The following is a 12,248-nucleotide window of genomic DNA, read 5'->3' as shown; positions in this document are numbered from 1 at the left end:
TGTGTTCTTGTGTAGCCTAATGTAAGTCTTGCTCTTGTAGGTTGAACATATGATGTTAAATATATTTTCTTGGTTAAATGTAGAGCAGCTGATAGATAGAAACATTTACAAAATGGCACTGTTTTGAAAATGGATTAATTTACTTATAGTCTGTGCCATAATATCTGCACATATCTACAAGAGACATTTGCAAGAGATTCGATATCAGAGTAACTCTGCCAGCGAAGATGATGAAATCAGGTCTTTAATTGTCTTGTGTTAAGTCCCAGATTGAGTGATAAAATGTGCAAAAGTCCAAACCAGCATTGCTATAGAACAATGGATTCAAAACAAGCTCCAGATAATATTGTCCACAGTTTGAAGTTATAAATAATTCCCATTCTTCATCCTGCTTCACTTGTTCGTGAAGTACTTGGAGTAAGTCTTGTTGTATATCACCTGATTGTCTACCCTCATGACATTCCTCAGGCTTTGCCAAAACCAGGGCTCTGCGGCTGCTGTTCTCGGCCACTCTATGACACTTTCCTCACACAGCCTTCTCCTCAGCCTCAGGAAGTGAGAGTGCTGCAGGACAGGCTCCAGCATCAGCAGCACAATCACGTCCACATTTTCATCCAGCAGTCTTTGATGAGCCAGATACATTGCCATCTTGAAAGTCCCAGTCTTAACGTAGCCCTCTGTTAGGACAAACAGAGTCTTGCGACTGTATTGGATGCTTTGAGTGAGGTTATCTACCAGCGGGACTCCCGGGGGCCAGTCCCTCTCCTCCAGACACAGAGGAAGATGCTTGTCTCCTTCCTCTTCCAGTTTCACTCGCAGATTTCTCATCACCCACTCAGAGACATGTGAATCACTGGTGTCATAAGTCACAAAGACATCATATATACTGCCTGATGAGTTCAAGGAACTGTATCCCTTCAGCTTAGCTTTTAGATAATGTATCACATAGGAAACATCCCAGTAAAACAAATGAGCAACGGTTGCTACAAACATAAAAGCAATAGTGAAGGAAGTTGAGAGAACATAGAGCTGGAATGCCTGAATGTCATTAACACACTGATTAATGTCAAAGTCTATCAGCTTGTGACCCTTCTGGTTTACTGGCGTCTCACATGTCACGTCTGAGGTAAGTTTTGGGATCTTTACATCACCATTTTCAATCCACAGAATGAAATTTAATGAATCACAGGTACAGTGAAATGGGTTTCTCTGCAAGAACAAAGTCTGAATGTGATTATTAGGGTTTGATTGTAAGGTGGGTTGACTGATGATGGTCAGTTTGTTGTAGCTAAGATTAAGAGTCTTAAGGCTTTTTGGACATTCCTCTATCAATTCTTTGTCCAGGTGGACAATGTTGTTATGACTCAGGTCAAGGAAAGTCAAAGTATGACTGATGTTTGAGTTTATACCTGTCACATCAGATAGATCATTGGAACTCAGGTCTAAAATTTGAAGATGATGGAAAAGCTTCAGTTTGTCCCATTTAAACTCAGTGAGTAAGTTATGGCTTATGCGCAGTAAGGTAAGGTTACGTGGCAAATATTCATAAACATCATCAGGAATCTTTGTAATGCTGTTGTGGGTTATATCTAAAATTGTCAAGTTAGTAAGATTAGTAAATAGCATCTTGTATGAGCCATCCCTTTTTTTCCAAAGAGTACCAAGGTAATTATTTGTAAACTGAAGTTCTGTTAATGATTGGCTGTGTATCTGTTTCGATGTTAAAGTGTCAATGTCATTATGACTCATATTCAGTACTCTCAGAGCAGGCAGATTTTTTGTAAAATTTAAATTATGTGTTATTCCGTATGCTTTGAAGTAATGAGAGTTATAACTGAGGTCTAGTACTTGTAGTTTCTTCAGTTCATTGAAGGCGTTGTCATAGACCAGATCAATCTTATTGAATGACAGGTCCAGGTATGTCAGATTAGGCAGCGAGGAGAACTCTGTACCATTAAGTGCTGCTGAAAACCCATTTCCTGAGAGGTTAAGACATGCAATATTTCCATAGCCATCAAATTGCTTTGGAGAAATAAAGAACAAATTATTTGAGCTGAGAATTAGCACTCGTCCAGAGTCAAAACACTCTTGCTTGATAAGGCTGTGTGATATCTCAAATGAAAAGTCTTTGGGATAGGATACAACAAATGGTGAAATAGACATGTCTGACCGCTGATTGGAGTTGTCACTCATAAATGGTGGACTTTTCACCGGAGTGGGATACAGCCTGTTTTCTCCAAGGTATATCATTTTCAGGTGGGAGAAATGGCTGAATATGGTGGAATCAGAATGAATAATGAAATTAGTTCCTAAGTTCAATGCAGACAGATTTTTGAGCTCGTACAAAGGACTGAGTGTGCCTGGTCCAATATTCTGGAAGACCAAACCCTGCAAATGCAAAGTTCTTAGTGACACAAGTTTGGAAAACTCTTGTGAAAGATTTAATGTTGTAGGGTATGACTTCAAAGCAAAGTTGAAAGAGAGATCAAGTTTTTTAAGCTTTGGAAGATAAGCTAGAAATGTTGCTTCCTTGGTAATCGCTGTTATTAAGAAGTTAAAGGACAGGAACAATTCTCTAAGCTTGCTCAGCTTTGTAAACCAGGAGGAGTTCAGGTGTGTCAGTGAGTTTCCTCCCAGGTGCAGCACCGTAAGCTGTGCTACATTGTCAAAGGCATTAGGATGGATGTGAAGAAAACCATTTTGGCAAGGAACACAGGGATATGGAGCGTTTTCACATCTCGGACAGTTCCCTTGTAGTTTTAGGATTTTTAAATTATGTAGCCCAAGGAAATCATCTTCAGATATGCACTCTATTTTGTTAGAGCCTAGCTTTAATGTTCTTAAGGACTGAGGTAATCCCTTGGGAACATGGGTTAAGTTGTTATAGGATAAGTCCAGAGCCTCTAGTTTGGTCATAACGGCAAAGCTGCCCTCCATGATAGTAACAGATTGGTCACAAGGATCCAACGTGTAGCAGTTTTTGGAAAAATACAGGTGTGTCACGTTTGTTAAACCAGCAAGGCTTGTGTTATCCAACCATATAATCTTGTTATTGCTGAACTCAAAGATTTCCACACTGAGAGGGAGGTTGCTGGGAATTTCACCCAGACCGTTGCCAGGCAGTCTTAGTTCCTTCAGGTTTGTCAAATTTTTGAAAGCATTTTCAGCAATGATCAATGGTTTTTTACTGTTTGCCCAGCTGAGATTGAGTTTAGTCAGATTCAACAAATTAGAAAATGAATCTGTCGAAATATTCTTAATGTAATTGTTTGATAAGTCGAGCTCAGTTGCATTACTTGTTATTCCATAAGGTACTTTATACAGATGGCGCCCTTTACAGTCAAATATGACCATAGAGGTATTGGCGGCTGAGACGTCACAAGGGAATCGTGGTAACATCCATTCAGGTTTACATGCAGCAGGCTGGATCCCATAATGCCAAGACAGACAGAACAGCATCAAGTGCATCCAACATGTGGCAGTCTGTAGATAAAGTAATGCAGTCAATCAAATGAAGTAACTTGTAATACAGTGTTTGTGTCATGAAGAGTCTTGCTTGCTGTAACCATTCCTCCTGTTCTTACTGAGCATTAACAAATGTCTTTGCTCTTTCTATGAAAGTGATTGGGACAAAACAAACTGTCCCTCTTCTAGGCAAAATTGCATTCCCATGTTTACAGTATCTGAAGTTAATGAGGCTTCAGAAGTCTGAGTTAGTCATAAAAACAGTATCTTCCAAAGTTACAGTCTGAACAATAGGAATGGCTACAGGAAACAAAACCAGTTTCAGCATTCATATGTGTACCTGACTATTGTTTTAAGACAGACATGTGGGCAATTCCAGTACTCGTGTGCCACTGCCCTGGTGTTTTCCAACTATCCCTGCCTTACTCACTGCTGATTAACTGGATCAGATGTGTTCGGACAATCAGAAGCTGGAAGATACCATCTTAGATGAAGGTCGAGTGAGGAAAGATAAAGTGAATTGGTATCTTCCAGCTTCTGATTGGTCGAACACATCTGATCCAGTTAATCAGCAGTGGGTAAGGCAGGGATAGTTGGGAAAATTAGCAGGGCCGGAATTGCCCACCCCTTCTTTAAGTATTGAACATTGCTTTTCAGAGTGGCACTGGCTGTACCCAACAGGTGGCAGTAGTTAGTAAGTGAAGCAACCCTGCTCTTGTTTACTTAAAATCATCATTTCTATTAACCTTTCACAGCAAAGCTACATAGTGTTTACCGAGCAACAAGTCACAATTGACAATTGTGGGATAATGGTAAATACTAAGAGATACTACAATAGGAGGACAAGTAGAAAAAAGTCACCAAGTCAGTAAAATGACTCAGCAATGTCAGCTACATGACAATATTTGCTCACAGTATTCACCATCAACTCCTGCTCATACTGAATAAGGCTGTTGCATCAAGTACTGAACTAAACAAGGAAGTTTGATTTCTGATAAATTAAACTTTTAAATTTTTTATGTAAATCAATGCAGTACTTCTTCCTCCCAAAGCTTTGTAGTTTCATATTAATATCCATTCTACACTTCACTTTTGCTATAAGTTTCTGTAAAGTTGTTAAAACTGTTTCATTTAACCCTGTGTAGCATCAGTATTGACTTATTTCAGCTCATCGGCATGCTGGTACTTTTGCAAACCTTAGGATCTTAAAGCTTAAATAAAAGGCTTTGGCTTTGAATAACATTTAGCTGCACTGCATCAGCTTGTAATCACTAGTCCACCGACAAACCACTAACAGGTTGCACTCTAAAAATGAGAAGTAAAGGAATAAAATTGCAAGTAAACTTTAATGTGTTGTATTGATTGTGTAATACAGCATTATCAAAAAGGCAACAGTTTTTAATGAGTCATTAATTAATTCAGCATTTGTAATGAATAATATAAACAGTCAAGACTTTTGGAGTTAGATAAATATATACAGCGTTAGCCCAAGTATTACTGAGTGATATAAAGTTCTCAGCACAAAATAACAGAAGCACAGAATTATTAAATATCTTATTGCAAAAACATCCAATTAAAGGACATGCAGGTAATTAATAAGTCTGACGAGGAAATAAATGAATTCTTTGCTATAGTGACAACAAAGCTTAAAGAAGTACAGAGGAATGTATTAATACAACTCACCATTGTGCATTTATTGTATTGATCCCTCACAGTCTGTTAATGACAATCTTGAAAACGTGAAGTTCTGGCACTTTTCAGTCTTTCAGCTAAAATTTCATATGAGCTGTTTGTAAATATCATGCCAGGCTTGTGCGTCAGCATGTCATCACAGACACATCAAACGCCCCTGTTACTGAAGTCAAACAAAAGTGACAAAGCTGGCTGTTTCACACAAGATAAGCTCCCAGACAGAAGTAGTTAGTGAATTGAAGAAGTACATGTTTCATTTCCCTGTTTCATGTTGGCAGTTTCACGGTCTTCTCAAACCCAGTGACTGTTATAATTATGTTTGGAGATTGCCAGTTATCAGAGAATTTTCAATGACTTACGCAATTTCTTTTGCTTACATTTAAATGTTGAGATATACACACAATCTATTTCATATATAAAAGTACACAAAATAATCTGAAATTAAAGAAGGAACAAAGTATCAGAGTACATTGTTCCATTTACAGTGTCTCTTTGAAGAGACTGTTGTATTGTTTGTGACTTTCAGTTGCTAACACACTTCTCAGGCTGAACCAGAAGTAGGGCTGGGCTTGGGGGTTTGTTGGCCACTCCAGCACAGACCGTTTATAGAGTCTCTTCCGCAGTCTCAGATACTTTGAATTGCAAGGGACTTTCTCCAAGAAGATCAGTACGATGACATCATTTTTTTCATCCATTAGCCTTTGGTGGGCCATGTAGAAAGCTGTCTTGAAGTTGCCGCTTTTAATATATTTATTGGTGAGAATAAACACAGTTCTCTTGCTCTTGTGGATGCTTTGGGAGAGGTTGTCAATCAGGGGACATCCAGGGATCCAGTCCCGTTCCTCTAGACACAGTGTCAGGCGATGGTCTCCCTGCTCCTCCAGATGAACACACATTTCTTTCATCACCCACTCTAACACCGTGGGATCCTCCTTGTCATAGATCACAAAAGCATCATAGACAGAGCTCTGGGAGTACAGGCGGCTGTAGCCTTTGAGTTTGGCCCTGCAGAAGTGATATATGTACCAGACGTCCCACAGGAAAAGATGGCTGGAGATGGACAGGATGAGGAAGCAGAGGATGAGGGAAGTCGTGAGGATGTAGAGGATGATTGACAGGTAGTTGTACTGGCAGGCCAGCAGGTCCACTGAGATCACAAGGTTACCTCTTTGTGTCCCCGGAGCGGCACAGGTCACGTCCGTGGCCAGTTTGGGTATGGTTACTGTGGTGTTGTTAAGCCACGTGACAAACCAAGTGGCATTACAAATGCACAGGAATCTGTTGTTGTGCAGAAGTAGCATGTCCATCTGATTAACAACATCATCTGGAAAGCTAGATTTTTCAATATGCTGTATGTGATTAAAACTGAGATCCAGATATTTTAAATTGAAGGCATCTTTGAGAAAATCAGGTGTGAGTTTTAGGATTTGGTTTTTATGTAAAATGAGCTTCTTGAGAGATTTAGTACAGTCTGATAGCATGTGTGGAACACTAGTTAAGCGGTTTCCACTGAGATCTAACACTTGCAGATAATGTAAAGATTCTAGTCTATCCCATTTAAATGAATCTGTTAGCCTGTTGTTTTTGATGTAAAGCTCAGACAGCTTGTCCGGCAGACTATTAAACACTTGCCCTGGAATGAAATTAAGGTTGTTATGAGAAATGTCGAGAACGGTCAGATTAAGTAATTTCTTGAAATAGTTGTAATATCTGGTGTCCCCATCTCTCCACAACATATCTAAGCGGTTATCTCTGAACTCTAACCTCTCTAGTGACTGACTCTCCAGCTCTGTATTTGTGGAAGTAGAAATCTTGTTGTGGTTCATCATCAGTACCTTGAGATTCTTTAAATGTTTTGTGAAATTAAGCATGTGAGTCAAGCCCTCAGATTCAAAATAATGGTTGTTGTTACTTATATCCAGGATGACCAGACTTTTCAGCTCTTGAAATGCAGTGGGGTAGAGCAGGTCCAGGCGATTCATTGAGAAGTCCAGATATTGTAAATTCGTCAGATGGGTAAATTCAGAACCATTCAGACTTTGGCTCATTGCATTCCCAGACAGATTGAGACATCTCAGCTCTCCAAGGTTAAAAAATCTTGAATGCAAGAAGAATATGTTGTTTCTGCTCACATCCAAAGTTTTGCCAAACTGACTGCATGCTTTGTTGACAAAGGATGTAACGACTCCAAGTTCTTTGTCTTTGTTTTTGCAGCTGCGTGCATATTCATCATATCTGAAGTAATGAATCTCTCTCACTTCCTGATGCTGAACAGCAGAAGCAATGGGAGACCAGTCCAAGAACTCTCCTCCAGAGAAACCAACAGCACCTTGGCTATCAGAGGGGGAGGAAATTTTGTTGTCAGACAGACTGATTATTTTAAAGCTTTTTAATTCCATCAGAATACTAAGGTTTGTCATTTTAATGAAGTTTGTACCCAGATCTACAACCTCCAGCTTTGTGAGAGGTTTTAAATGAACAATACTTTCTGGCTTTAGCTGCTGAAAGACATAACCCTTTAGTCTAAGTATTCTAAGGGCTTTGAGGCTAGAAAAGCTGCAGTTCAGTCTCAGTGTTTCAGGATACCGTTGAAGCTCATAGTTAAATGACAGGTCCAGTTCTTCCAGCTTGCCCAGGAAATGTGGGAAAGTGGCGACTCCTATCTCTCTTGCTAAAAAGTTTGATGAGAGATCAAGCACTTTCAGCTCTGTTGTGCTGGCAAACCATTCAGCTGGCACACATGTCAGAGAGTTGCTGTGCAGGCGGAGTGTCTTTAGTTTTGCCAGCACTGAAAAAGCCGTTTTGCTGATTTTCAGTGGTGAATTATTAGGGCACGGGTTGCATGGGAACGGGGCATTGTAACATCGAGGACAGTTTCCACTAATATCTAAAATCTCAAGGTTAGTTAAATTTTTAAAATCCTCATCAGTGACTTCCTGAATGTTATTGTTGTAAAGGTAAAGCTCCTTTAGAGTTACAGGTAGTTGATGGGGAATGAAGGATAAGTTATTTGATTTAAGAGACAACAATGTTAAATTGTTCAGCTGCAAAAATGCGCCATTCTCGATATCATAAGACTTATTACAGGGATTACGAAAATAGCAGTTTTGACCAAGGTAAAGCTTCTCAACATTCCGGATCTCTGAGAGGTCTGCTTTAGAAATGTTATAAATGTGATTTACTTCCAAACTCAGCAGGATCAGATTTGAAGGCAAGCCTTTAGGTATGCTGTACAGCTGATTTCCATCTATATAGAGTGCCCGCAGATTCCTCAGGCTGGTAAAGGTGTTTTCCTCAATTGTCACACTCTCACTGCATACATGGTCCTTGGGGCCGATTTTGATGGGCACACAGTTGCACCTCATGTCAATCTCAGTCAAGTTCTCCAGACCATGGAAGGATGTGGAGTTTAATACAGGAATATGGTTGATGGTGAGCGTCAGATTGGTAGTGTCTCTGGGGATGCCACGGGGAACATCTTTGAGACTTCTCTCACTGCAGTCCACCTTCACCACACTGCCATTGTCGGCCTCAGTAACATCACATGGCAAGGTTTTTGGGTAAGAAATGCCAGGTGTTATTATGGAGAGACAACACCGCAGGGCCAGTTGTGCAACAAACATCTGTAGCAAAACACAGGTGGCTCTCAGAGAAATGTGTGCAGTTGGATTAGCTATTAATACAAAGACATTACTAAAAGAAGATGTGACACAAACCTAGCTTTCAGTTGGACATTCAGTATTATTTATTAAGTATATAGAGTGATAGAAAGCTATTGAGAGTATATTTTAACTAGGAACTGTTACTTTCCCACTATTCTACTTATGAATGCAGTATGAACAAAAGTAAGTTATACTCACCAGTTGAAGGAGCATTGTTCATGTGAGAGACTGAAAAGAGGTCCTGGTGTCAGTCCTGTTAAGGTGAATACTGAAAGAAGTGTAAAATCAAGGATCTGTTCTGAGGTGATGAGGTGAAAGTAACAGGTGGATATCATAGCCCATTGCATATATAATTACACAGCATCACTTCCCCATTGTCTCAAACCACACACATCCAAATCTTCCATCTTTTTTCTTTTAAACATTAGCCAGTTAAATAACATTTGACTGGGTGCTGTTTGTTATGCAGTATTTTGGTGCAGACCTGGGCATTTTGCTAAGGTTGCTTTTACTGCACTGTGGTTTTCTTTAAAAAGGAAGGATAAGAGAGAAGTATATTTTCTTGCTAGTACAGCATAACAGCACACTTGAATAAGTTTGGGGATATTCCGTAGCCTCCAGCAGTGGAAAGCATTGTTTCGTTTCTCATCAGCCTGCAGGGGAAAGTGAAACCTATGTTTGGGTTTAGGTTTACCAGCTTACCGGGTAAACATTCTATTCTGGCACTGGGCAGATTCTTCTGGACTCTGGCTGCTTTGTGGCTCTACAGCTGAGTAAAAATCACTCTCAATCATGATCTGTGCAGAGAGTATGTATGAACTTTTGGGTCTTTATTTGAGACACCAAATGCAGGACTAGATATTGTCATTTCTGAAAGAAAATCTACATGAAAAGCTTATTTTATAGTTAAAAGGCAAGATGATAAAGCGGCTTTTTAGCTATACTAGTGGTATTGCAAGACTAATGACATTCCCCTCAGCTTCAGCTGTGTGTCTTAATTTGCGCAGTTTAGCAAAGGTTAGCATGTTAACACTAAAGTAAGATGGTTAACAACACCTGCTACACATCAACAAGTCAGAATGCTGTGCAAGCACTCTCTCTAGCCCAGTAGGTGAAGTAGACCATCATCATCATTAATGCAAAAAGCATTGCCATCACTCAGGCATGAGTAAAGAATAAAATCATGAATTCTTAAACATGGGTATAAAACTAAACACTGGTCAAGCAGTGTTTCCATATGAATAATGCAATATTAACAGCAACCTTTTACAGTCTTGAAAAGTCACTGTCAGCTTCTTTTATTCAATTTTTTTTCAGAAACCAGTAAAAAGTGAATTAATGATAATGAATTTGCATAAACCACTGCAAAACCAAATAAAAATGTGGTATTGTGTGTGAGGCTGGTAATAAACCGAACCGCACACAAGAGTGAACCAAAAAGAGCCATAAATCATATGATAATCATTGAGATAATCATTTTATTTATGTTGACAAAAATAACAGGGAAGTACTGTGTTCATGTGTAAAGTGTCCTTTAGTTAAAGATGAATCTAGCAAATGAAAAAGATTAATGCATTCATTTTACTTGATTATGTCTTGTCCTGTGCAATAATTTGTCTACAGGTGTATACAGTCACCAACATAATATATATTCTGACAATTTATAAACAAGGTACTAATAAGGTTGTAATAATCTACATGTTAAGCACCTAATATAAACAATAAATCATTAAAATTATCCTTATTGTCTAACATTAGTTAATATACTTGAGAGGAGAATCATATGCTTCTTTATAGAGGTCTTAATATACTTTGTTTAAAACTTCAATAATTCATATAAGTTTTTTACTTTACATAAAATATTGTATACACAAGGCAATGTTTTTTTTAACAGCAGTTCACATTGGTTGTTAAACCCATGTCTCTTATGTATGGCTTTAAAATCAATAATTAGGACAAAATAACAATAGTTTATTTGTTGAGCAGTGTTTTCAGTGAGAGAGTTAGTGTGTTTAAAATAGCAGACATAGTGGCAGAGTGATGTGTCAATGCATTCACACTTTGGTCATTGGGGGAGCTTCCTGAAGCTGCCTCAGCAGCTTTCAGCAGACACATGTAGTTCATGACGACCTCGTCCACCTTGGCTACCACCTCATGCCGCTCCCTCTCAGCGCTCAGGCCTTCCACCAGTGACATGCCGGCTTGCGTTAAGCAGCAGAGTGTGTGGAAGCTGTGCGTCAGTGTGAGTAGTAACTCCTCCGGGGTGCTATACTCCATGGCCATCTGACTGCAGGCGCGGCTCAACACTTGGGCCTGCATGACAAGTGTTTGTGAGAATGTTTCCACATCGCCCTCGTTGATCTCGGGCCTCTCACCTCTGGACAGCTGGCCTACACTGCAACGCAACACACTGATCATCTCTAAGGCATCCTTCTGTGCGACTGCAAACCCTGTGTGAAGGCTATAGGTTTTTCCTTTCATTGAATTTACATGTGCCAGCCTTTCTTTAAGGCTCATGTCATTCATAGCAGTGGCCACGTCACCTTGCTCAGCTTTATAGTCTTCTTTCTGATTTGTGTTTTCCTCATGGCAGAAAGGAACTGAGCTGACAGTGAATGACTCGAGTGAGGAAATCACTTTTCTGTCTTCATCACCGTCAGTGTTTTTCTTTCTCCTGAGGAAGCAGTGACTGAACGGCCTATGGCACTTCCATGTACTCAGCCTCGGTATCGTTGACTCTGGAAGCAGCAGGGAGGCTTCTTTTAGCAGGCCTCTGTCAGATGAGTTAGAGACAGCTGAACCCTGGGACCAGCTCTTGGGCAAGGTTTTGGCAGAGAATAGCCTTTGTACTTTTGGGGCATCGTGAGACTTCAAATTCCTACCACCACTCTTCCCTGTAAGTGTGGCTTTGGTTTTCTCTAACAGTGTTTCTAAGCTCCTTGAACCTGGTGTTATGGTGCTCCAACTTCTCCTGAGCATCCGAACCCTGCATGGCCTCATCAGGCTGCCTGTTGTAGTGTTACATGAAAATCCACTTGAGGGGAAAGCCAGGGCATGTGGGTCAGGCTCGGGGCCAGCCTGCGGTAGCCCGCTGGGCTCTGTGCTACTTTGTAATGACAATGGTGACATGGTGGTGGTGGTGGTGCTGGTCTCATTACAGAGAGCTAAAGATGACTGTTCCCCAACCTTCTTCAGCTGTGTGCAAGCTACACTAGGGGTAGCAGAAAAAACAAAGACAACAGTTAAGCATCTCCCTGACAGCACATCTTCATCTGTAGTAAAATGTTTTAATTCATTCATCTCCTACGTGTTATAAGTGCAAGTATACATACATCTAAAAATATCAAATGCATCTTTTCCTCAAACTGAATTCACATACCAATAAAAGGACATAGCTAAGATTTTGAAGCATTCCATATTATATATATA

At 39.9% G+C, this 12,248-nt stretch overlaps 3 protein-coding genes across 8 annotated transcripts in view; all 3 read right to left on the bottom strand.

Annotated features, from left to right (window-relative positions):
- On the bottom strand, positions 1-5,232 carry tlr8a (toll-like receptor 8a). Its single transcript, XM_020596483.1, has 2 exons — positions 5,149-5,232; positions 1-3,483 (listed from the first exon to the last, which is right to left on the bottom strand). Exons 1-2 carry the CDS (start codon positions 5,149-5,151, stop codon positions 394-396), a joined length of 3,093 nt encoding a protein of 1,030 aa, XP_020452139.1. The 5' UTR covers positions 5,152-5,232; the 3' UTR covers positions 1-393.
- Positions 5,233-5,626: 394 nt separating this feature from the next.
- Positions 5,627-9,288, bottom strand: LOC109958106 (toll-like receptor 7). The gene is made up of 2 exons (XM_020596482.1): positions 9,018-9,288; positions 5,627-8,780 (listed from the first exon to the last, which is right to left on the bottom strand). The coding sequence occupies exons 1-2, from the start codon at positions 9,030-9,032 to the stop codon at positions 5,637-5,639; spliced, it is 3,159 nt and encodes a 1,052-aa protein (XP_020452138.1). The 5' UTR covers positions 9,033-9,288; the 3' UTR covers positions 5,627-5,636.
- Positions 9,289-9,938: 650 nt separating this feature from the next.
- The window catches only part of LOC109958130 (FERM and PDZ domain-containing protein 4), a 33,881-nt gene continuing 31,571 nt past the window's right edge, over positions 9,939-12,248 (bottom strand). For 4 of the 6 annotated variants that reach the window (XM_020596525.1, XM_020596527.1, XM_020596528.1 and 1 more), the window contains one exon: positions 9,940-12,025. In XM_020596525.1, the coding sequence (XP_020452181.1) occupies positions 10,791-12,025 (1,235 nt within the window). In that variant the 3' untranslated portion in view covers positions 9,940-10,790. Of the gene's footprint in view, positions 12,026-12,248 lie in introns of all 6 variants that reach the window. The other 2 variants (XM_020596524.1, XM_020596526.1) reach the window with 1 other exon arrangement.

The sequence above is a fragment of the Monopterus albus genome, unplaced genomic scaffold, assembly GCF_001952655.1.
Source record: "Monopterus albus unplaced genomic scaffold, M_albus_1.0 scaffold30.1, whole genome shotgun sequence".
NCBI classification, from domain to species: Eukaryota; Metazoa; Chordata; class Actinopteri; order Synbranchiformes; family Synbranchidae; genus Monopterus; species Monopterus albus.
This window is presented reverse-complemented; position numbering and strand designations above follow the sequence as displayed.